At 41.3% G+C, this 26766-nt stretch overlaps 1 protein-coding gene across 4 annotated transcripts in view; it reads right to left on the bottom strand.

Annotated features, from left to right (window-relative positions):
- Positions 1-26766, bottom strand: part of pip4k2aa (phosphatidylinositol-5-phosphate 4-kinase, type II, alpha a) — a 244273-nt gene that overhangs the window by 127050 nt on the left and 90457 nt on the right. Inside the window, exon 1 of one of the 4 annotated variants that reach the window (XM_072575965.1) lies at positions 17673-17807. The exons of the other annotated variants lie outside the window; for them this stretch is intronic. Within the exon in view, the coding sequence (XP_072432066.1) occupies positions 17673-17687 (15 nt within the window). The 5' untranslated portion in view covers positions 17688-17807. Of the gene's footprint in view, positions 1-17672; positions 17808-26766 lie in introns of those variants that run through there. 4 annotated transcript variants of the gene reach the window in all.

The raw sequence follows: 26766 nt of genomic DNA on the forward strand, positions 1-26766 counted from the left end.
CAGCATTAAATATCATAGAGTCAAAGAATATGGCACTCAAAGCCAGTGAACAGATATAGGTGGTCTTGTGGTGCAGTAAGTGGCACCCCTAGTCTGAATCAGAAACTCTGGATTTGTGTCCAATGCCAGAGAAAGTTGGAGCCGCTCTCATCATTATTCCACATTTCAAAATTTCAATATGCAATTGCAAGTGAATGTTGTCACAGCAACTTAGACTCTGAGTGATCTGTAAGATATCATCAGCATACAACAGATAAAACTGGATTTTTAAAATGTTGAAACACAGTTGATTGCATTATTTGGACATAGAGTAAAATGTGTCATATAACTGTGTTAAATGACATGCTGCAAGATGTACCAATTGCTGTCTTTGTGGAATTCTCAATATTCAAATTACTGTGTATGCTGTTACTCCCTGCACTCATGATTTCATTCAATTTAACTGGATGAACAATTTTAAAATTACATAACCTGTAAACAGTTCGGGGTAAACTTCTGGACCTTATTCACAAATGTTATAATCAGTAAAAGTGCCAAAGTAGCTGAAACAATTGTTTTGATATTTTAAATAATGAGTTAATTCAAACTATTCCTGCCACTACTCAACATATAGCTGTTTCTTAAATGAATAATAACCTGTCTTAATCACTATTCCTTAAAGATTACAAGGTTCTTTGAACTCACAAGTAATGAATCATCATTAAATAATATCAAGAGTTGTGGAGCTGTGAATTTGTTGCATTGCTAATTTTTGGGACATAAAAGGTTGATTTTAAAAAAGCTGGAAACAAGATCTTTCAATGCAAATGAGAGCCTTTTCCAATTTAAATTAACCTTAATACAGTCGCTGAATCAATCACCAGAACAAAATAGATACCCTGGAGTAAGTCAAAGAAACAGAAATACACTTCATTGTCAACCCCATTGACCAAATTACCAACTCTCCCACCTTGGGGACCCTCTTGTGACTCAGTGGTAGTGTCCCTACCCCTACAATCAGAGACCTGGGTTCAAGTTTCCCCTGTTCCAGAAATGTGTAATAACATCTCTGAGAAAGTTGATTATAAAAACAAGTCAAACAAAAATAAGTAACTCTCCCACCTTTTACATCTGGTAAAAAGATTCAAAGGAGTACTTAAAATGCTATTACATTCAAGGCAATGGGCCAAATATTGAAAAGTGGGACTAGTGTTGATTTAGAGTAATTTAGTCAGTGCAGACTTGATGGGCTGAAGGGCCTCTTCTGTACTGTGTGATTTGGATGGGGAAAGTAATCTGTGCTCAGATTTGTCTCTGTTTTGGTATGAGATAAAGACAGGCTTGCTTGGGATAACTTGCTATTTGATATCCCTGCCTCTTGGTTGGGAAAAGTTAACTTCACTCAGAGAATGACCCAATATCATGTGTCTGATTTCACGATAGAAGACCTTAAAAGCATCACATCAACAGGCCAGAAGGGATGAGGAACTTCAAACAATTATTACAAGAGTGAAATACAGGCAAACTAATGAGATGACAATATTAACTAACGCCTGGACTTGATGGCCTTCTTCCCAGGGTCTTAACATAAGTGGTTGCAGAGGCAGTGCTTGCAATGATTATATTTTGCCAAAATTCCACAGACTTAGGAAAGACTCTACATTTGAACTTTTCCAAACTACTAGAGTCTGCATTCAAGAAAGGAAGGGCAGACTAAACAGTAATTACAAGTCACTTAGCTTAACATTTGTCTTTTAAAAAACTTTCAAACCCATTATTAATAATATGTAAAAAAAACTAAAATGCAATGAAGAAGAGTCAACAGGTATCTGAACATCTTGATCCTTATCCATGTTGCCTTGAAGAATGAACTCTAATTGACTAAGAGAGTTCCTTTCTCCCTGCCTACCCGAAGGGATTCTGTTTTGTCCTGTAACCTTGTGTGTGTTTAGGTTACTTAAAGGGGTAAACATTCATATATTCATATTACAAACTAAGTGTACTTACCACCTTTGCATCTTCACGGAATAGATTTTCTCACATAATAAATCAAAAACTGCATCCCTACTAAATAAACCTGCTGGATGGATATTCTTATGTCTATTAATAGAGAAAACATAAAACTTGGTGTGTTGGGAACCGGGGAAAACCATTAAATTATTACTCATGGAATAGTTAAACTAGAGAAAGATAGTGCACTCCTACCCTTACAAGAAACAATACATTTCCATGTAGGTACTAAAAGTAATTTGGGAGGAAAGTGGAATTATCATTTATTTAAAGGGGATGGAATATAAATGCCTTGATACAACCTCCACAGGGCTATGGTGAGACAATACAGAGAATACTGCATTCAGTACTGGTCTCCTTATTTATGAGGAGGAGATATTTGCTTTGGAGAGAATTCAGAGAATGCTCAGTGGATTGATTAATATAACAAAATACAGCACAGGAACAGGCCCTTCTGCCCATCACCCCTGTGCCGATTTGTAAGCCTTACTGCTGAGATCTACTGCTTCATGCCCATGCATGGTTTCTATCCCTCTGTTCGCATCCCATCCATGTGTCTCTCAAGCTACACCTTAAACGCTGCTAACATGCTTGCTTCAACCACCTCCACTGGCACGGAGTTCCAGGTACCCTCTGTGTGAAGACTTTTCCCTGCACTTCTCCACTAAACTTGCCCTCCCTCATCTTGAGACTGTGCCCTCTTGCAGTTGACCTTTCAACCCTGGGATAAAGCCTCTGACAATCCATCCTTTCTATGTCACTCATAATTTTGAAGACCACTATTAGGTCGCTCCTCAGCCTCTGCCTTTCTAGTGAAAACAATCCAAGTTTATCCAATCTCTCCTCACTACTAAACCCTCCAGACCAAGCAACATCGTGTTAAACCTGGTCATAGAGACGTACAGCATGGAAACAGACCCTTCGATACAACCTGTCCACGCTGACTAGATATCTCAACCCAATCTAGTCCCACCTGACAACACCTGGCCCATATCCCTCCAAACCCTTCCTATTCATATACCCAACCAAATGCCTCTTAAATGTTGCAATTGTACTAGCCTCCACCACATCCTCTGGCAGCTCATTCCATACACGTACCACCCTCTGCATGAAAAAGTTGCCCCTTAGGTCTCTTTTATATCTTTCCCCTCTCACCCTAAACCTATGCCGTCTAGTTCTGAACTCCCCGATCCTTGGAAAAATACTGTCTATTTATCCTATCCATGCCCCTCATAATTTTGTAAACCTCTATAAGGTCACCCCTCAGCCTTCGACACTCCAGGGAAAACAGCCCCAGCCTGTTCAGCCTCTCCCTATAGCTCAAATCCTCCAACCCTGGCAACATCCTTCTAAATCTTTTCTGAACCCTTTCAAGTTTCACAACATCTTTCCGATAGGAAGGAGACCAGAATTGCGCGCAATATTCCAAAAGTGGCCAGATCAATGTCCTGTACAACTGCAACATGACCTCTCAACTCCTGTACTCAATATTCTGACCAATAAAGGAAAGCATACCAAATGCTGCATTCACTATCACATCTACCTGCGACTCCACTCTCAAGGAGCTATGAACCTGCACTCCAAGGTCTCTTTGTTCAGCAAAACTCCCTAGGACCTTGCCATTAAGTGTATAAGTCCTGCTAAGATTTGCTTTCCCAAAATGCAGCACCTCACATTTATCTGAATTAAACTCCATCTGCCACTTCTCAGCCCATTGGCCCATTTGGTCCAGATCCTGTTGTAATCTGAGGTAACCCTCTTCGTTGTCCACTACACCTCCAATTTTGGTGTCATCTGCAAACTTACTAACTATACCTCTTATGCTCGCATCCAAATCATTTATGTAAATGACAAAATGTAGAGGACCCAGCACCGATCCTTGTGGCACTCCACTAGTCACAGGCCTCCAGTCTGAAAAACAACCCTCCACCACCACCCTCTGCCTTCTATCTTTGAGCCAGTTCTGTATCCAAATGGCTAGTCCTTCCTTTATTCCATGAGATCTAACCTTGCTAATCAGTCTCCCATGGGGAACCTTGTCGAACGCCTTATTGAAGTCCATATAGATCACATCTATTGCTCTGCCCTCATCAATCCTCTTTGTTACTTCTTCAAAAAACTCAATCATGTTTGTGAGACATGATTTCCCGTGCACAAAGCCATGATGACTATCCCGAATCAGTCCTTGCCTTTCCAAATACATGTATATCCTGTCCCTCAGGATTCCCTCCAACAACTTGCCCACCACCTAGGTCAGGTCTATAGTTCCCTGTCTTGTCTTTACCGCCCTTCTTAAACACTGGCACCACGTTTGCCAACCTCCAGTCTTCCGGCACCTCACCTGTGAGTATTGATGATACAAATATCTCAGCAAGAGGCCCAGCAATCACTTCTCTAGCTTCCCACAGAGTTCTCGGGTACACCTGATCAGGTCCTGGGGATTTAGCCACCTTTAACCATTTCAAGACATCCAGCACTTCCTCCTCTGTAATCCTCTGTAACATTTTGCAAGATGTCACCATCTATTTCCCTACAGTCTATATCTTCCATATCCTTTTCCACAGTAAATACTGATGCAAAATATTCATTTAGTGTCTCCCCCATTTTCTGTGGCTCCACACAAAGGCCGCCTTGCTGATCTTTGAGGGACACTATTCTCTCCCTAGTTACCCTTTTGTCCTTAATATATTTGTAAAAACCCTTTGGATTCTCCTTAATTCTATTTGCCAAAGCTATCTCATATCCCCGTTTTGCCCTCCTGATTTCCCTCTTAAGTATACTGCTACTTCGTTTATACTCTTCTAAGGATTCACTCGATCTATCCTGTCTATACCTGACATATGCTTCCTTCTTTTTCTTAACCAAACCCTCAATTTCTTTAGTCACCAGCATTCCCTATACCTACCAGCCTTGCCTTTCACCCTGACAGGAATATACTTTCTCTGGATTCTTGTTATCTCATTTCTGAAGGCTTCCCATTTTCCAGCCGTCCCTTTACCTGCGAATATCTGCCTCCAATCAGCTTTCAAAAGTTCTTGCCTAATACCGTCAAAATTGCCTTTCTCCAATTTAGAACTTCAACTTTTAGTTCTGGTCTATCCTTTTCTATCACTATTTTGAAACGAATAGAATTATGGTCGTTGGCCCCAAAGTGCTCCCCCACTGACACCTCAGTCACCTGCCCTGCCTTATTTCCCAAGAGTAGGTCAAGTTTTGCACCTTCTCTAGTAGGTACATCCACATACTGAATCAGAAAATTGTCTTGTACACACTGAAGAAATTCCTCTCCATCTAAACCCTTAACACTATGGCAGTGCCAGTCGATGTTTGGAAAGTTAAAATCCCCTACCATAACTACCCCATTATTCTTGCAGATAGCTGAGATCTCCTTACAAGTTTGTTTCTCAGTTTCCCTCTGACTATTGGGGGGGTCTATAATACAATCCCAATAAGGTGATCATCCCTTTCGTATTTCTCAGTTCCACCCAAATAACTTCCCTGGATGTATTTCCGGGAATATCCTCCTTCAGCACAGCTGTAATGCTATCCCTTATCAAAAATGCCACTCCCCCTCCTCTCTCGCCTCCCTTTCTATCCTTCCTGTAGCATTTGTATCCTGGAACATCAAGCTGCCAGTCCTGCCCATCCGTGAGCCATGTCTCTGTAATTGCTACGATATCCCAGTCCCATGTTCCTAACCATGCCCTGAATCTACCTTCCCTGTTAGGCCCCCTTGCATTGAAATAAATGCAGTTTAATTTATTAGTCCTACTTTGTCCCTGCCTGCCCTGAATGTTTGATTCGCTTCTGTTCTCAACTGTACCAGTCTCAGATTGATTTCTTACCTCACTATCTCCCTGGGTCCCACCCCCCACCTTACTAGTTTAAATCCTCCCAAGCAGTTCTAGCAAATTTCCCTGCCAGTACATTAGTCCCCTTCCAATTTAGATGCAATCCGTCCTTCTTGTACAGGTCACTTCTACCCCAAAAGAGATTCCAACGATCCAAAAATGTGAATCCTTCTCCCCTACACCAGCTCCTCAGCCATGCATTCATCTGCTCTATCCTCCTATCCCTGCCCTCACTAGCTCCTAGCACTGGGAGTAATCCAGATATTACTATCCTTGAGGACCTCCTTTTTAAATTCCTGCCTAACTCTCTGTAAGCTCCCTTCAGAATCTCAACCTTTTCCCTTCCTATATCGTTGGTTCCAATGTGGACAATGATCTCTTGCAGGCCCCTCTCCCCCATGAGAACATTCTGCACCCTCTCTGAGACATCCTTGATCCTGGCACCAGGGAAACAACACACCATTCTGTTTTTTCTCTGCTGGCCACAGAAACATCTGTCTGTACCTCTGACTACAGAATCCCCTAACAGAATTGATCTCTTGGAAGCCGACGTACCCCTCGTTGCATTAGAGCCAGTCTCAATACCAGAAACTTGGCTATTTGTGCTACGTTCCCCTGAGAATCCATCACCCTCTACATTTTCCAAAACAGCATACCTGTTTGAAATGGGTATATCCACAAAAGACTCTGAACTCTCTTACCCTTCCTGGAGTTAACCCTTTTATGTGACTGTATCTGAGACTTTCCCCCTTTCCTATAACTGCCATCCATCACATACTGTTGCAAATTCCTCATCGCTTCCATCTGTATCTCCAACCAATCCACTCGATCTGATAAGATTCGCATCCAACAGCATTTATGGCATATATAATCTGTAGTAACCCTTAAACTCTCTTTAAACTCCCACATCTGACAAGAAGTACATATCACTGTACTAAAGGCCATTTTTGCTCCTTCACAATCTATAGACCCCAAAAATAACACCGTCTTATTCCTCTACAAAACACTGCACCAGGTTAAAAAATATAAGCCATAGCTATTAATAAAGTTTAATTAAGAGACTTATCTCCAAAAACATATAATCAAGGAAGAACCCACTGTACTCAGCCTTTCTCTTAGACTTAAAACAACAATTAACTTATCTGATTCTGTGTTATGAACTTTGCCCAAACCGATTCCTCCAAGATTAGTTGCGAAATTCACTGTTTGTTCATTTTCCCAGATACACTCCGATGTCCAGCAACACATGAATTCCAAAACATCAAAGGCAGTAACTGTGCAGGTTCTCTCTCTCTCTCTCTCTCTCCCCACCATGTGCTTCCTTTGTCTGCTCTTCTCTCTTTTAAAACTGCTGTTGTTTTGACTTTTCTTTCCAAAGTTCCAAAACAATGGGCGGCACGGTGGCACAGTGGTTAGCACTGCTGCTTCACAGCGCCAGAGACTGGGGTTCAATTCCCGCCTCAGGCAACTGACTGTGTGGAGTTTGCACATTCTCCCCGTGTCTGCGTGGGTTTCCTCCGGGTGCTCCGGTTTCCTCCCACAGTCACAAAGATGTGCAGGTCAGGTGAATCGGCCATGCTAAATTGCCCATAGTGTTAGGTAAGGGGTAGATGTAAGGGTATGGGTGGGTTGCGCTTCGGCGGGGCGGTGTGGACTTGTTGGGCTGAAGGGCCTGTTTCCACACTGTAAGTAATCTAATCTAATCTAATGCAACAGCATATAAAATAGTAATTGCTGCTCCTGGAATTCTCTGCACCCTCTCCAAAGCATCCATGTTATTCTGGTATTGTGACAACCAGAACCGCATCAATACTCCAAATGTGACCTAACTAAAGGTTTATACATCTGTAACATAACTAGTCAACTTTTAAATTCGATATTATGGCCAATGAAGGCAACATGCTGTATACCTTCTTGACCAGCTTATTCACCTGTGTTAACACTTTCAAGGATCTGTGGACCTGTACACCCAGATCCCTCTGTATATCAATGCTCATAAAGGTTCTGCCATTTATTGTATAGGATGAAAGGATTATATTTTGACGAAAGCTGCACAGGTTGGACCTATACTCACTGCAGTTGAGAAGAGTAAACATTGATCTTATTGAAACATACAGGATTCTGACAGGGAGGAGAAAGTGAGGACTGCAGATGTTGGAGATCACAATAGAGAGTGTGGTGCTGGAAAAGCACAGCAGGTCAGTCAGCATCCAAGGTGCAGAAGAATCGACATTTCGGGCATAAGCCCTTCATCAGAAGGGTCTCGGTGTAAATACTGAAAGGGGATCTTCTTGGGGATATCTAGAACTAGGAGGCACTTTTTCAGAATAAAGAGTCACCTATTAAAGGAATTTAAAGTCATAGAGTCATAGAGATGTACAGCAGAGAAACAAATTCTTCTGTCCAACTCATCCATGCTGACTAGATATCCTAATTAATCTAGTCCCATTTGCCAGCATTTAGCCCATATTCCTCTAAATCCTTCCTATTCACATACCCACCTTCTTTCAGAGGGTTGCAAATCTTTGCAATTTATATCACAGGGAGCTGTGACAGTTGAATTATTGAATACCTGTATATTCAAATTGTGAACTTTAGAGGGAATGAAAGGTTACAGAGAAAAGGCAGGAAGGCGATGAAGACGCCAAGAAAAGATCGACAATGATCTTAGTGAATGGTACAGCAGGTCCAAGTGGCCATATGGCTTCCTCCTGCTCATATTTTTTATGCTTCAGATAATCTTTTCTTGGCAATGTGCCCCAAATCAGAAATTCAATATAGAAAAGGTAGATGAATATGCCAAAATCAAAACACATCTGAACTCTAGGTACTCAACAGATGAGAAAACCCCACTTTAAAATAAAGGTAATGGGTGTTTGAAATTCACAAAAAAGTCTTCCTTAATCTTATTAACACCAAGTTTGATATTAAGTAGAAGTAAGAAACCAGAGACAATGTGCACACTTTAATTTTTTTTTTAAACAAGCTATTTGGATGTATTTTGAAATTTTTTTTAACATTGGTAAAACTTGCACGTGGGGAAACAAGATTTGCGTTTCATGGATACTGCTAAAGCTCACATCTTTCAATCAACACAATTTTGACATTTATGGCTTTCAACATCTACTGATATATTTCTTAGATTATAAAGGTTAAACAGCAAATGCATTGTATTTTAATCTGTAAAACAGTTAACTTTGAAGATTTTTATCGTCTTTTAATGTTACTTGAACAAACATCCATGAAAATAAATAATGTTCTCAAATGTTGCTGCAAACATAACTGCATGATATGGACTTGGAATTAACATGAAACAACTCTTTCACACAATAGAACTAGGTTTTATTAAGCTCTCACACAATTTTTTACAGTTCAGTGGAATACTTAGACAGAAATATCCCATTTGAAGCTAAATAAAATAAACTTAAAATTGCAGCACTGTTTCTTCAGTTCTTTTAGACTTCTACACAAAACAACAATGTAGACCATCCCTTTCCACGAACATGCAATAAATTTATCAAAGTGCTCAAAATCTGTCAGTTAAAAAGAAACTGAGCCAAGGAGTAGATCCTAGTTAGCAATAAATCTGGATTGCTGTCTGGTAATTGCCTCAATCCAAGATTCTTGCTGCAATTCTTAATTAAGACCAATATTACTTAATTGACTACTAAGAGAACTTTCTTTAAAGGACTAAAAAAAATTCCTTTCTTACACATGAAAAGTTGTGGCAACACCGGCAGAGTAATATTTATTACCAACTAGAGTGGGCTGAGGGCATTGTGAATTCACCACATGGTGTAGGACTGGAGATACATATAGCCAGACCAAATAGAGAAGGGAACTTGCAAAACCCTAAGAGTCAGAGTAAACCAGCTTGTTTATAACAGCAGTTCTCACGGTCACTTTCCGGTCTTAGCCTACAAACGATCACATCCACCAAATTTAATTTGAGAGTTTCTGACACAGAGATATGAACTAACAATGGATGCTAATACTATGACCAGTAAGTTATAGTACTTCATAAGGATCTGCACTGGTTCACACAAAATAAACTAACAAACTTCCATCTCTATTGTTCATAGAAAATTGCAACACGCAAGTTGGTTGTTCAGCCCATTGCATTTATGGTGGTTTTGAAAGAGTTATCCATTGAGTGAGTGAGCAAAAGTCTGGCAGATGGAGAACAATGTTGATAAATGTGAAGTCATCTATTTTGGTCGGAATAACAGTGAAAAGGACAATTATTTGAACAGTAAAATATTCCTGATGAAGGGCTTTTGCCCGAAACGTCAATTTACCTGCTTCTTGGATGCTGCTTGACCTGCTGTGCTTTTCCAGCACCACTCTAATCCAGACTCAGGTTTCCAGCATCTGCAGTCCTCATTTTTACCTAGTAAAATAGTGCAGCATGCTGCTGTGCCAAGAGATGTGGGTATCCTTGTACATAAATCATAGAAGATTGGTCTGCAGGTAATTATGACGACAAATGGAATTTTGTCCTTCATTGCTAAAAGGGATTGGATGCAAAAGCAGGGACATGATTTTGCAGCTGTACAGGGTGCTGATGAGGCCACACCCGGAGTACTGTGTGCAGTTTTGGTCTCCTTACTTGAGAAAGGATGTACTGGCACTCGAAGGAGCGCAGAGGAGGTTCACTAAGTTGAGTTTGGAGTTGAGAGGGTTGGCTTATGAGGAGAGACGGAGTAGACTGGGATTATACTCATTGGAATTTAGAAGAATATGGGGGGATCTTATAGAAACATAGGAAATCATGAAAGAAATAGATAAGATAAAAGTAGGGAAGTTGTTTCCACTGGCAGATGAAACTAGAACAAGAGGGCCTAGCCTCAAAATTAGGGGGAGCAGATTTAGGACTGAATTGAGGAGCAAGTTCTTCACCAAAGGGCCCAGTGAAGTAATTGAGGTTTCCTCCTTGAATGCTTTTAAGGCTAAGATATATAATTTTTTGAGCAGTAAAGGAATTAAGGGTTATGGTGACAGGATGGGAAAGTAGCTGAGGCCACAAAAAGATCTGACAGAGTAGGCTTGAAGGGCCAGATGGCCTACTCCTGCTCCTGGTTTTTATGTCCTTATTTAGTCTTATTCTGTGATTTTTAGGCCCTAGTCCAGTATTCTTACGCCACAAGTATTCATCAAATTCCCTTTCATAAAGTACTACTAAATCTGCTTCCACTGTCCTTTAATAAGTTCCAAATTATAAACTGTTGCATTAAAAAAACTCAATGTTCCAACCACTCCTTTGCCAATTACCTTAAAATATTTCCCGCTAATTCTCGTACATCTATTGTATCTTCAGTTCACCAATTGGTTTGGGTGCCCTCCCCAAAACTGAACAAAGCAAAAGGTTGTGCTTGTTGAGCTGAACAGGATTACCTAGACTTGCAATGTGATTTCATTGAAGCCCTGACCAGAAGTAGAAAATATTCATCTGCTTCATGCCTTGAAGGAAGTATTTAAAAGTGAATTCAATCTGCAGTCATTAAATTCGAAGCCTGCATTTAAAAAAAATTCGCTTAAAACAACACCTTCAAAATTTTATTCAGTAAATTTACACAATATAAAATGCCAATATAATTCAAGCTTTAGAGAAAGTATAAATTAATTGTTTGGTACTTGAGCTTTGGTATTATGAACTTGAATGACTGAAGACAGATATTTTGTTAAAGCTTTGCATTTTACACTTGTCAGGACAATTTGCAAGAATATTAATATAAAGGAGCTCTACTGGATGAGCAACTATACTGATGAGAGTTGGATGCTGATTGGTTAGAAGTGTTGCCATGGAACTGCAACAATTAATAATTAACAGTTAAGCGGTAGGTTTGTTTAAACTCAACACCTATTTGGCTGATTCATCTCCCAGAGCAATGCCTCGACTAATCAAAGTTAAGCTGTCTGATTTAAAATTAAATAATGCCTGACTGTTAGCTGCCAATTATTAGTTGATGATGTTGTGGTTCTGTTCGCCGAGCTGGGAATTTGTGTTGCAGACGTTTCGTCCCCTGTCTAGGTGACATCCTCAGTGCTTGGGAGCCTCCTGTGAAGCACTTCTATGATCTTTCCTCCGGCATTTGTAGTGGTTTGGATCTGCCGCTTCCGGTTGTCAGTTCTAGCTGTCCGTTGCAGTGTCGGTATATTGGGTCCAGGTCGATGTGCTTATTGACTGAATCGGTGGATGAGTGCCATGCCTCTAGGAATTCCCTGGCTGTTCTCTGTTTGGCTTGTCCTATAATAGTAGTGTTGTCCCAGTCGAATTCACGTTGCTTGTCATCTGTGTGTGTGGCTACTAAGGATAGCTGGTCGTGTCGTTTCGTGGCTAGTTGGTGTTCATGGATGCGGATTTTTAGCTGTCTTCCTGTTTGTCCTATGTAGCGTTTAGTGCAGTCCTTGCATGGGATTTTGTACACTACATTGGTTTTGCTCATGCTGGATATCGGGTCCTTCGTTCTGGTGAGTTGTTATCCGAGAGCGGCTGTTGGTTTGTGTGCTGTTATGAATCCTAGTGGTCGCAGTAGTCTGGCTATCAGTTCGGAAATGTTCTTGATGTATGGTAGTGTGGCTAGTCCTTAGGGTTGCGGCATGTCCTCGTTCCGTTGTCAACCACTAGGACTCATAACAGCACACAAACCAACAGCCACTCTCAGACAACAACTCATCAGAACGAAGGACCCGATACCCAGCGTGAGCAAAACCAATGTAGTTGACAATGAAACGAGGACATGCCGCAACCCAAAAGAATAGCCACACTACCATACATCAAGAGCATTTCCGAAGTGACAGCCAGACTACTGCGACCACTAGGACGTGTAACAAACAGTAAATAATAGCTGTTTGCAATGTCAGGTACAGACCGGATAGATCGAGTGAATCCTTAGAGTATAAAGAAAGTAGGAGTATACTTAAGAGGGAAATCAGGAGGGCAAAACGGGGACATGAGATAGCTTTGGCAAATAGAATTAAGGAGAATCCAAAGGGTTTTTACAAATATATTAAGGACAAAAGGGTAACTAGGGAGAGAATAAGGCCAATCAAAGATCAGCAAGGCGGCCTTTGTGTGGAACGACAGAAAATGGGGGAGATACTAAATGAATATTTTGTATCAGTATTTACTGTGGAAAAGGATATGGAAGATATAGATTGTAGGGAAATAGATGGTGACATCTTGCAAAATGTTACAGAGGATTACAGAGGAGGAAGTGCTGGATGTCTTGAAACGGTTAAAGGTGGCTAAATCCCCAGGACCTGATCAGGTGTACCCGAGAACTCTGTGGGAAGCTAGAGAAGTGATTGCTGGGCCTCTTGCTGAGATATTTGTATCATCGATAGTCACAGGTGAGGTGCCGGAAGACTGGAGGTTGGCTAACATGGTGCCACTGTTTACGAAGGGCGGTAAAGGCAAGCCAGGGAACTACAGACCGGTGAGCCTGACCTAGGTGGTGGGCAAGTTGTTGGAGGGAATCCTGAGGGACAGGATGTACATGTATTTGGAAAGGCAAGGACTGATTCGGGATAGTCAACATGGCTTTGTGCGTGGGAAATCATGTCGCACAAACTTGATTGAGTTTTTAAATGAAATAACAGAGAAGATTGATGAGGGTAGAGCAGTAGGTGTAATCTATATGGACTTCTGTAAGGCGTTCGACAAGGTTCCGCATGGGAGACTGATTAGCAAGGTTCGATCTCATGGAATACAGGGAGAACTAGCCATTTGGATACAGAATTGACTCAAAAGGTAGAAGACAGAGGGTGGTGGTGAAGGGTTGTTTTTCAGACTGGAGGCCTGTGACCAGTGGAGTGCCACAAGGATCAGTGCTGGGTCCTCTACTTTTTGTCATTTACATAAATGATTTGGATACGAGCATAAGAGGTATAGTTAGTAAGTTTGCAGATGACACCAAAATTGGTGGTGTAGTGGACAGTTACCTCAGATTACAACAGGATCTTGACGAGATGGGCCAATGGGCTGAGAAGTGGCAGATGGAGTTTAATTCAGATAAATGTGAGGTGCTGTATTTTAGGAAAGCAAATCTTAGCAGGACTTATACATTTAATGGTAAGTTCCTAGGGAGTGTTGCTGAACAAAGAGACCTTGGAGTGCAGGTTCATAGCTCCTTGAGAGTGGAGTCGCAGGTAGATAGGATAGTGAAGAAGGCATTTTGTATGCTTTCCTTGCGTGTAATTCTGGTCTCCTTCCTGTTGGAAAGATGTTGTGAAACTTGAAAGGGTTCAGAAAAGATTTACAAGGATGTTGCCAGGGTTGGAGGATCTGAGCTACAGGGAGAGGCTGAACAGGCTGGGGCTGTTTTCCCTGGAGCGTCGGAGGCTAAGGGGTGATCTTATAAAGGTTTACAAAATTATGAGGGGCATGGATAGGATAAATAGACAAAGTCTTTTCCCTGAGGTTGGGGAGTCCAGAACTAGAGGGCATAGGTTTAGGGTGAGAGAGGAAAGATATGAAATAGAGCTAAGGGGCAACCTTTTCACGCAGAGGGTGGTACGTGTATGGAATGAGCTGCCAGAGGATGTGATGGAGGCTGGTACAATTGCAACATTTAAGAGGCATTTGGATGGGTGTATGAATAGAAAGGGTTTGGAGGGATATGGGCCAGGTGCTGGCAGGTGGGACTAGATTGGGATCGGATATCTGGTCAGCATGGACAGGTTGGACCAAAGGGTCTGTTTCCATGTGTACATCGCTATGACTCTATGACTGCATAAGAATTTCAGATCTATTTCCGTGTGTAACAGACCAGACCAAACCTCCTCAAGATATATTAACATGGCCTAGACTCCAGCTATTTCTTTTTTTAAAGGTAAGTGTAAGGCATTACATTCCAGATGCAATTCGATTGGTCAATCTACCAGACTTGGATCAAAACACACTGTATTCATACACTATAATTAAAATACAGACAAAATAAAAAAGAATAGGCTTAACTGTAAGCCTAAACAAAATAATACCTATTAACTACAACTAATTAATTGTTCCAATTTAGTAATATCCCATAAACACCCTTGGCAAAAATAAATTCAGAAAAATAGATGGTCTCACATGCAATTCTAGTAGAAGGAACAGAACCCAGCTTTTAGCTGGAACAAGGATAGAGATAATAGCTTCAAGACTCAAGCAACTGCTACTTAAGGCTAAATGTTAAAAGAAATGCTGCCTTTGTGGGAGCTTGACCCCATCCATTCAGGCTTCTATTGTTCCAGTCCAAGGCCTCACAAGCTGTTCACTGTATTGGCTTTGGACCAGCTGGCATCTCTGTCCCAACATTCCCTCATTAAAAAAAATGGACACAATACACCTCTTAAAGCCATAGTATCACCACACCATGGAAGAAGTTAGCGAGCCAATTAGTTTTAGGACAAACAGGTAACTTCATGAAAACCATTACTGAGACATACTCCATATTAATTAATTAGTTAAGTTTAAGTTCCCACCAGCTGTTGTACAACTCATGTCTCTAGCCCATTTGTGAAGATTCTGGACTATCGGCTCAGTATCAACATCTTCTATTTATATAGTACCTTTAATGGAATAAAATGTCTCAAGCAACACTGCAGAAGAATTATTGAGACACCACATCAAATGATGAGATATTAGGTCAAGGACCAAAAGCTTAGACAAAGGAGCAGGTTTAAAAGACGGACATGGGGTAGGAAGGCACAGGTGTGTAGGGATGGAACTCTAGGGCTTAGGCTTTTGGCAATTGAAGGCATGGCTGAAATAACTTCACAGAGGCCAGTATCCCAAAAACAAGTCACCCTTTATCTACATGTTGACACTGATCCAGCTGCATCAAAGTCAGTTCTTAGAGTGAGCAGAACCTCTGACACTCCTGTTTATATCTGTCAGCCAGGGCTCCCTGACTGGGTGACATTAACATCCCCAATCAGCGAATCCATTTTCTATGAGGTCCATCTGGCTGACCTCATTACAAATCATTATATCCCTCCCAGAGTCCAAGGACATAGGCCAGTTCTTTTCTTTGTAGCTTCTCCGGGGAAATTTAGCACCGGGTCAGGTTTCTCCAACTCTGCCTCTGATACGGGCAACATCTAACATAGTGGCTCACCTCCTGCACCTGCAGCAGCTTGGTTAAAATCAAATTTCCTCTTCAAGTGGCAAAGGCATTGAGGCAGTGACATTGGCCATGTCCATCTCAAATTCCACAGTCTCTTCTATGCTCTACTCTCAAGGAGAAGCCATGGGCTCCAGAATAGTCGGAAAGCTGTCGAGGAGCTGGGTTCGTTTTGCTCCCACACCATTTGTGAGTTTGCAGCTTTCATATGGTCCATGTGCTTGTTCAGGACTGTCACACCTACCCAAACCTTACGTCACTGGACCTGACTTTATGTCGACCGTGCCTCTTATCCATGCAGGGCCACTCCTGTGGCTCCTACACCAAACTTCATCCATTGAAATTGTCTCTTACCTGAATCCTGTGTAGGGCATTGGCGTTTCTGATGTTATTTCACATGCCCCTCCTCCCTGCCAAAAGATCCATGAAGATCAGATTGAACTTGGTACAGAGTCGTCTTAGCAACTCTGCTGGAGCTATCCCTGTAGATGAATGAGGGGTGATTCTATGATCAAATTGAAACCGGGATAGATATCTAGTGAAGCTGTAGGCTGTCCTTAAGCCTTCTTCAAAGTCTGGACTGCTTTTTCCTCAGACCATTGGATCACGGATGGTATGATGAATACCATGCGACTTTAAGAAATACACAAATTCCTTTCTGGTAAACAATATCTGTGACTAACACCTCCAGGAGTTCATGTATTCGAAAAACTGCATGCATCTTTTGCATCATTGTCTGTGTTTGAAGAATGAACTCTATGCATGTTGGCCACTTTATATCACTGTATACAATGATTAAGAATATTGAGCCCATGAAAGGACCTTCATGGTCAATGTTTACCCGGCCATTCCCACAAATGTAGGGATGCTGCTTGTCGTAATCTTTGTCTTTGTTGGTACTTTGGGCACTGCCCACCAATGCGGCTATGTCTGCATCCAATCCTCGCCATCAGACATAACTTCTCATCAACACCTTCATTTTGGAAACCCCTGGATGACCCTGTGGAGCTCAGCCAGTACATGTTGGCGACCATTGCTCTGAATAATCATTATTGTTCCCCATAATAATATGCCATTCTCATCTATGAGCTGGTCTCTCCGGGTCAAAAAAGATTCCAGTTGTGGTTGTGACGGCCCTTTGGTCTGCTAGGAGAAAGTGAGGACTGCAGATGCTGGAGATCAGAGCTTAAAAATGTGTTGCTGGAAAAGTGCAGCAGGTCAGGCAGCATCCAAGGAGAAGGAGAATCGACGTTTCAGGCATAAGCTGAAGAAGGGCTTATGCCCGAAACATCGATTCTCCTTCTCCTTTGATGCTGCCTGACATGCTGCACTTTTCCAACAACACATTTTTAAACCCTTTGGTCTGCCCCAATCACCACCAGTTGTTTCAGTTTCATGTAGTTCTGCTCATGTTGATCAGACTTAACCTGGTTCAGACTCTTTTCTCCATTAACAACTCTGCTGGAGCTATCCCTATGGTTGGACAAGGGGTGGTTCTATGATCAAATAGGAACTGGATCAGTTTGGTTTCCAATGAAGCTGTAGGCTGTTTCTTTAAGCCTGTCTTCAAAGTTTGGACTACCCTTTCCTCAGACCATTGGATCATGGATGGTATGTTGAATACCATTCGACTTTAGGAACGTCTGATATTGTCAGCTATGACTGGGAGTGTCCTGAAAATTTAAAACTATTGAAAACAGAAACTGATGAAAGAAGAAATACTTACAGAACACAACATCATGGTACGCTGCTCCCAGAAACAGTGATCGATGCGTGCACATGTGTAGAACAACAACCAGCGATCTCTGCGCACATGCACAGAACATAAGAAACAGTCTTGCGGGGTCTTTGTTGTACACGTCATCCAGACTATTAAAAACTTCTGTACCTGTAGTTCCGGGAGAGGTGGCATGGTCAAGTCCCGCAGTTAGGGTCAGAATAGGCTGCCCCTCCCAAAAGCTTTTGATTTAATGAATTTGATTGACTGGCTTCTAAATTTGAGATTTATTAATTTTACTACAACAAATTGGTGCTGTGAGCAGGGTCCTGTTCATGGTGGCCACCTCCCGGAATCAAGGCAGGATATCAGACAAAAGCAGGTCAAACTACAGAAGCTGTTGATCTGCTAAGAGAATGAGAGAGGGCCTGTTGTGTGCCATACTCAGATGCCAGAGTGATTGTTCCTGTCTGAGTTACAGGACGAGATTAAATCAGCAGGATACGGGGAAATGATCACTCCCTGAAAACCAGTATCGCCGGAGTCCAATTGGAACGATTCTGGATGAGACGCGGCCAGTGGGAAAACACGCAGTAGTTGTGGCTGGAGGGTAAATGCGATCAACTGACAGAGGATCTGAGAGTATAAACCTACCAGTGTTATGGCAGGATAGGGAGATCAATAGGGACCCCCAGGGTATCTCATTAATCAGTATATGATAGACAGACATTCACTCATTAGACAAATGAGAAAGAGTGGGTGGGATCTGTCCCAGACGCTGGATCAACAGCGAAATTGGCTGGTCTCATAGGTCAGACTTTAGAATCCACAAAGGAATGGACCGAAGAAAAACAAATGCTTCAACCCCGACTAAGAAAAATCAGTTCCTGAAAGATAGTCAGTGGGGATCATTGCCACTTTCCAATGCCGGGAAGGGCCTGGTCGCACTCCCTGAACCGTCAGACGACCCTCCCGAGGAAATTAACTCGGTCCCGGTAACTCGCAGTGGGGAAGGAGCTAATGTGAATACAAAATGTAAGCCGTTTACACCTGGCGAATTGCAGCAGATCGTAGCTTCCCTGGGTTGCATACAGTCCCACAATCATAACGCCAAGCTTTGGGCTGAAATAGATACCATCTGGGTGGGCCACCAACTACATTTAAGAGATATCCAGCAATTGGTCTGGGCTGTCTGCCCTCAGGACAAGTGGCGTCTAGTATCTGATGGGTCTGACATAGCCGATGCAGCACAGCAACAAAGTCAAGATTATCGGAGAGGCAGATGTAGCCAGGTCACCCCTATTAAAGCAAATATAGAAGATCAGCAAGAGCCCTTCGGCAGACTTAAAGCCAAAATCCAGTGTGTTCTGGGGAAATAGCAAACACCAAACAACAGAAGGGAGAGGGTGCCTCTGAATATGGGGAACAGATCGCTGGTTTTTGGGTCTACCGAGAGTGCTCAGGGATTCCCCCAGGCAAACTGCTCTGACCAGGCATTCATTCAGGCTTTCAAGGACAGGGTGTCTCCTGTCCACCAAGCAGTCCTGAAAATGGGGGTCATCATTCTCCAAGACTGTGACGCTCTGATAGAATGGGCAACAGGCATTAAGGAGGCCACAGGAGGAAACCTCCCCACCCCCTCAAATGGGGATTGAGCACTGTCCAAGTTGCCCCCTCTATGGGACATGATTGGCAGCTACAGCATAATGGCGTTGGTGCCATTTGTGCCTTGGTTCCAGGGGTATGGGTGGACACTAAATGAGATACAGGCTTGATTAAAATTGACCCCATAGTCGTGGAGGGTCCGGACCACAAGCCACACCTCCAATACCCCATAAAACCCAAAGCCAGAAGGGCAGTTGTAGAAATTGTGAAAGTATTAGTGGAGAGGGGAATTCTCCGAGACACTATGAGCACTACTAATTCCCTCACATGGCCGGTCAGTAAACCTGAGGGAAGTTGAATCTCACAATTGATTATACCTAAACTCCTAAAATTATACCCTATAGTCACCAATCCATCCACTATCTTCAATGGGCTCTCCCCAACCCACAAAATCTTTACTAAGCTCCAGTATAGAGTGGGAGTCGGTACAGGAAAAGCTACAGGTCCACAAGTTGTCAGGAGAATTACTCATTGCATTTCATCCACCTCAATGCCCAGAAAAAACAATACATTCTTTCCACATTCTGGGCGCAATCTTTGACAGCAGGATTGAATGATTCAAGCTTCCCAAATAATGGCATGATGCCAGAAATGCTTATCTCAACTCAAAGATGTGTTGCGAATGAATTTCTTCAGGAGTGTGCTTTTTTCTTCTCGCCATTAAAATACCCTGAGAGAGACCGGTATTGAGTTATAAAAATAGGCTGGAAAGGCTAGGACATTTTGCACTGGACTGTAGAAGGTTGAGCAGTGACCTTATTGAGCTTTATAAAATCAAGAGGGGCATGGATAAAGTGAATAGTGGTAGTCTTTTCCTTAAGGTGAGGGAGTTCAAAAAGAAGGGGCATATTTTTAATGTAAGAGGAGAAAGACTTCAAAATGACGAGGGACAATTTTTTTTTAAAAAAACAGAGTGATTATTGTATGGATAGACCTGCCACAAGATGTGGTGGATGCAACTACAGGTACAATGTTTAAAAGACATTTGGAGACTTACATGAATAGGAAAACGTTGGAGTGATATGGGCCAAACACAGGCAGGTGGTACTAGTTTAGTTTAGGAACATGATCAGTGTGCACTAGTTGGACCAAAGGGTCTGTTTTCATGCCGTATGACTATGGCTATAAGTCACCCCTTATTTACTTATGGAGAATCCTTTACACTGATCAGAACCAGTTCTCGGACTGAACAGTATGTCTGACACTTTGGTGTTTCTCTGTCAGTCAGGGCTCCCTCATTCTACCAGGTTAACAGCCCCAGTCAGGGAACCCATCTTCTAAGGGGTTCACCTGGCTGACCAATGGTGGAGCAATTAAAGTTGGAGATGCTCAGGAGTCTGGAAACAGACAAACACAAGTGTCTCAAATGGTTCCGGGGGCAGGAGGATATTGCAGATAAAGAGGGGGCAAATTTTTGGAAGGATTTGAAAACAGGGATGAGAATCTTAAAATTAAAATCAGCTTGTCTGCGTAAGTCAGCATTTACAGGGGTAAGAGTTGAATGGGTGTTTGAGAGTTAAGAGACAGGCCAGACAATTTTGGGTGATGTCAAGTTTACCAAGCATAAACTGGCCAAGAATATGTTGGAATAGAAGCAACCAGTGCATGAAGGAAGGTTAAGGTAGCAGATGAGCTATGACAGAGACTGGGTAAGGTTACATTACGCAGATGGAAATAGACAAGCTTAGTAATGGTGTGAATAAATGGTCAAAAGCTTATTCAGGCCTGTCAAAATTCCTGAAGAAGGGCTTATGCCCAAAACGTCGATTCTCCTGTTCCTTGGATGATGCCTGACCTGCTGCGCTTTTCCAGCAACACATTTTCAGCTGTCAAAATGATACCTAGGTTACAGATAGACTGGATTAATCTCAAATTATTGTCAGGTAGTGGAATGAAATAGGTAGCTAGGGATCAGATGATGTTGTCAAGGAGCAGGAGGTAGGCAATAAATTAGAGGCAAGCAAAGGATAAACTCCTGGGACTGTAATGGTATGGAAGGACAAGACATTATTTCAGAAGACACCAATGGTAAATCAGGATGGCAAAACAGACTCAAAAAGATAAATGTCCTATCCTGCTCCTGATTTGTACACATATACATTATGGTTAGAAAGATAAGAATAGAAGTACATCTAGAGAGTCCCAGTTGTCTGGAAGACAGTGGAAAAGCATGGAAAGGATGATGCAATTGACTCTACCAAAAGCAGCAGACAGATTGTGGAGAATGAAGAGATAAACATTACCACTACATGATCCTCAAAATTGATCTGAGAAGCCAGTTTATGCAATACAATTTTAATCTAGTTTTGTGCTTCTTTTAGTAAGATTGCTTGATTATAATAATGGATGTATTTCAACAGTGGTACCTTCCTATTCTACTATAATGGTCAGGGTTCCCTTGATAAATTTTCAAAATCAATGAAAAATTCGAAACTGGAAATTCAGAGCAACTTTCTGCTTTGACTATGTACAAAACAATCCAAACAACATAGATCCATCATTTAAGGCAGATCCTTGAACCATGTAGCACATTAAGAAAACATTGGACAGATTCTTTGCCAAAGCAAATGGTTCAAATGTGCACTCAAATAATTCAGTCATTAATATTTTTTAATGAACCATATGATTTCGTCCAACACAATTTAATGCTATTGCCCTGGTTGCAATCATATTTTAAACTTACTTTTCTGTCAAATCAGCAATTGTTAATAAAATTATTCTGGACTATTTCCAAAAACTGAAACATGATTGAAATGTCTGCACAGCACCTTTAAAAACTGATCAATTCAAATGCCTCCATTGCCACTCCCTAATCTTCTCCAATCCTACAGGCCTCAGAGATATCAGCTGTTATATAATTCTGGCTGGTTGAGCATCCTCAATTTAAATGCTTCACCATCTGTGACCATGTTTTCGGTCGCCATAGCCCTAAGTTCTGGAATTTTCTTCCTAGCTTCTCTGACCCACTTCTTCATCCATTAAGACTATCTGTAATGTTTCCTTGATGAAGATTTTAACTATCTGCCTTGATGTAATCTGATGGTTCAGTATCAAAGTTGTGCTTTATAACGTTCCCATGAAGAGTGTTGGAGAATATTTATTACACTGCAGATACTACACAAGTACAAGTTGTTATAGATGTTCACTATAAAATGAGATGGAGGGAAATAAAAATGCTTACAGATTCCTTCCAAGATGAACAATTTGTATTCCCATTTCACAGGCAGCTTGGTGGAAAATGAATAAAAATATAGATTTCTTCAGAAATCAAGTCATTCAATTTGACTCAATAAACATTTCAGAGGGGGTAGGATACTTATGGATCTGGCCTAAAATATAGAACTATAATTTCTATGATTTTTGCTGACTAATCTGTTGAGTGTTTTTGGTATTTTCATTTTCAGACTTGAACCATGGGCAGTTTTTCTTTCCCCAACAATATGCCACTTTGTTCAGCTAATGTTTGAACTTCACAACAAATTAAGATGCAACAAATTTCTCAGATTGAATTCAACAAGTACCATCCAGCACCATAGCTTGCACTGGTAAACAATTGCTCATTGACAGAGTATCTGACAAGTGTTGTAAACTGAATGCTGTTGTACTGGGTAGAAATTTGTTTGTCTGGTAGCTGCTGATCTGCCAGTTTTGTAACAGAAATCTATTTGCCAAATCATCATCCTTTTCCTACATTAATGATGCATTAAAATTGATCAACGATAAAAGAGAAAGTGAAATTTCAAATCTGGCTCCTGAAATTTAAATTCAACTCTCAAGATTGTAGTGAAAGTTTCTCTTTTATTATGTGTTTTGTTGCCACATGAGGAACGTGGGTTCAAGACAGGCTGGTTGAAGAGAAGGCTAAGTTGAGACTTGTCTTCAGCATTGGACTTCACAGTAACAATATTTATCATACTTTCATAGTAAATACTATAATACATAGCTATACTATGCTCTGACCTTATCGTCATATTAGGTAAGAGCTAACCTATTGACTTCATAATAGTATTTGTAATCTGTTTATGCGGAGTGTTTCTTATGTTGAGTATTCTAACTTTACCCACACTGTGCTATCTATACAAAGCCCACGTACAGATCAATGACATCATCTCAAGTTTATCCAGGGTCCTGATGCCCTTGTGCAACAGTTTCAACATGATAATTTAGTAAATAAGATGAAAATCCGAGACAACATTAGGTTAAAATAAGGTTTGTGATACAAAGGGAAAGGAAATTTTACATCAAAAACAACCTAATGTCACTGGCTCAATATCTTAAAAAGAGGGATACCCATTCAATCAGGAAGTTTAAATCTAAAAATAGTAATTTGTTTGGCAGAACCTGAATATTACCAAAGAAGAAAAGACATGCCTCATCAAAGCTTTGCACCTTGCACTCTTTCATGTTTTAAGTTAAAAAAATTGGTGAGCCATTCTCTGGCTCATTTGAGGGCAATGTCTTGACCAAACAGAATTAGGCTGTTTGAGTCATTAAGCACAGAAACAGATTCTTCAGTCCAATTTGTCCACACCGACCAAGTTTTCCAAAATAAACTTCGTCCCATTTTCTTGCATTTACCCCAAATACCTCTAAATGTTTCCTGTTCATGTCCTGGTCCAAATTTCTTTAAATGTTGTAACTGTACCTGCATCCACCACTTTGAGTAGTTCATTCCACATGTGAACCACCAACTGTATGGAAACAATTGCCCCTCAGGTCCCTTTTAAATCCTTCTCCTCTCATCTTAAAAACATGTCCTCCAGCTTTGAACTCCACTACCCTTGGGGAAAAGACCTTTGCTATTTACTTTATCTTATGCCCATCAGTTTAAATAAATTTGCCCAATCTTAACTTTGCAAGATTTTCGAAACATCATTTTTTTTCTGTAAGCATTGACTCTTAGCCTAGAAGCATACTTCTATAGATTATTATCCTGTTACCTTACTCAAGGGATCAATATTCATCAGATTCTCAACAATAACAGATAATCCAACTTTGAACTGTATCACAACTGTCCTTGTGTAATATTCACATTATTGGCTTTCCTTTTGTGGTTTTGTTGTTAAGTGGCAAAGAAAGTAATAGGTCTGAATAGGAATTGTCCATAATTATTTTCAACTAACCATCTTCAACTAACCATCAATGACCTTCCCTCCATCATAAAGGTCAGGAGTGAGGATGTTCTCAAATGATTGCATAATGTTCAGCACCATTCACAATTCTTCAACTACCAAAGCGGTCCGTGTTCAAATGCAACAAGGTTTGGACAAGATCTAGGCTTAGGCTGAGAAGTGGCAAGTAATATGCCCGCCACACAAATGCCAGCCTGTGATCAATGAGAGACAATTTAACCAAAGCATTCAATGGTATTACCAATACAAAATCCCCCACTAACAACATCTGGGGGGGGGGGGGTTACCATTGACCAGAAACTCAAATGGACTTGCCACATAAACAGTGTGGCTAAGATAGCAGGACAAAGGCTAGGAATACTGCAGCACGTAGCTCACCTCCTGATTCCCTAATGCCTGTCCATCATCTACAAGGCACAAGTCAGGAGAGCAATGGAAAACATCCCACCTGCGTGGATGGGTGCAGCTCCTACAACTTTGAAGAAGTTTGACGTTATCCAGGACAAAGCAGCTGCTTGATTGACACCATATCCACAAACATCTATTTCCTCTACCACCGATGCTCGGTGACAGCATATGTATTATTTGCAAGGTGTACTGCAGAAACTCACCAAAATTCCTCAGACAGCACCTTCCAAACCCCATGACCACTTCCACCTAGAAGAACAAGGGCAACACATACATGGGAACAGCACCACAAGTTCCCCTCCAAGTAATTCACCATCCTGACTTGGAAATATATCACCGTTCCTTCACTTTCACTGGGTCAAAATCGTGGAATTGTCTTCCTAATGGCATTGTGGGTGAACCCACAGCAGGTGGACTGCAGTGGTTCAAGAAGGTAGCTCACCATAACATTCTGAAGCCAACTAGGGACGGGCAATAAATGTTGGCCGGCCAAGGATGCCCGCCTTCCACAAAAAATTAAATGATGCTTTCAATCAGACCAAGCAGCTGGCAAATGAACTAATTTGTTATTTATCTCATGCTGAGATCAAGTTAGTGTTTTGTATCTTATGACTATTCCCTCTATCTGAACATACAGGGCAATGTAAACACAAGTCTATGTAATCAAATCCTCAAGAATAATGAGACAAATGCACATTTACATGCTGAAAATATATCAGAATGTGACCTTATCAGGTTGGGTCAAATATTAGAAAAGAAGCAATTGGCAATCATGTTTGTAAGGATTCAATAGGGAGTGGGAGGAGGGGGAACCGACATTTCGGGCAAAAGCCATGAAGGGCTTTTCCCTGAAACATTGATCCTCCTGCTCCTTGCATGCTGCCTGACCTGCTGTGCTTTTCCAGCATCACTCTAGCCTTGACTCTGATCTCCAGCATCTGCAGTCCTCACTCTTGCCTAATCGGGGGGGGGGGCGCGGAGATCTGGGCAGAGAAAGGCCTCTCTGGGCTTACAAGCTGGTTTCTTAGTCCGTATCACATTGACCTAAATATAAGATCTTCTTTGTAGTAACAGGGCATCTATATGTTTTTCAAAAGTTTCCAATTTGATACTAAAATTGGATTTTTTTAAAAAATGGTTTTACTGGTATTGCTTCAATATTTGAAAACATAAGTTATATTAAAATCTCAAGTTTCTCAGGAAGTGTTTGGGAAACAGAATGACCTGGATGGTTTTGCAGTCTGCCTTTTATGTGTCAATACGTCGTGCAGGATTAAAGACTATTTGGTTATAAATTGCTGCAATTTATTGTAAAATATGCTTGACTTGGTATGTTCATTACACTGTCAACATTACTTTGAGGTTCTTCTGACTCAGGCATCCGATTTCTTGGATTCAATTTTAGATATGGAGGATATCAAAATCCACTCGTGGACGTTGGAGTATCAGTATCAGTAAAGGATATTCAATGGAGAAAATTACGCAACAATCTTAGCGGTCATTGGTGTCCTTAGTGGTCCAGTCCAAGAATTAAGAAATGACATAATCTAAAGCTACTCAAAGTCCAAAGAATTTGACAAGTGCAACTCCAGTGGTATTGGAATGAGATACAACAGAAGTTGCAAGTTCATTGTCAGAGTGTACTATCAAAACTTTCAACCATGGTTCAGGTGATTGCAACATTGCCACAGAATCAGATGCTAGTGGGTTCAAGTCCCACACCCAGTGACTTACTGTCCATAATTTTTTACTCTTCCTTGAATGCAGTTGTGATGAGTGTGCTAAAAGTATTACACTCTAGTCAAAAAAGGGAAGACAGTAAAACCAGATTGAGTGAGACAAGGATCCATGGGTCCTAACAACACAGTTGGATTAATAAACTATATTTCCGTGTGGGT

Source organism: Chiloscyllium punctatum, chromosome 8, assembly GCF_047496795.1.
Source record: "Chiloscyllium punctatum isolate Juve2018m chromosome 8, sChiPun1.3, whole genome shotgun sequence".
In the NCBI taxonomy this organism is placed as follows: Eukaryota; Metazoa; Chordata; class Chondrichthyes; order Orectolobiformes; family Hemiscylliidae; genus Chiloscyllium; species Chiloscyllium punctatum.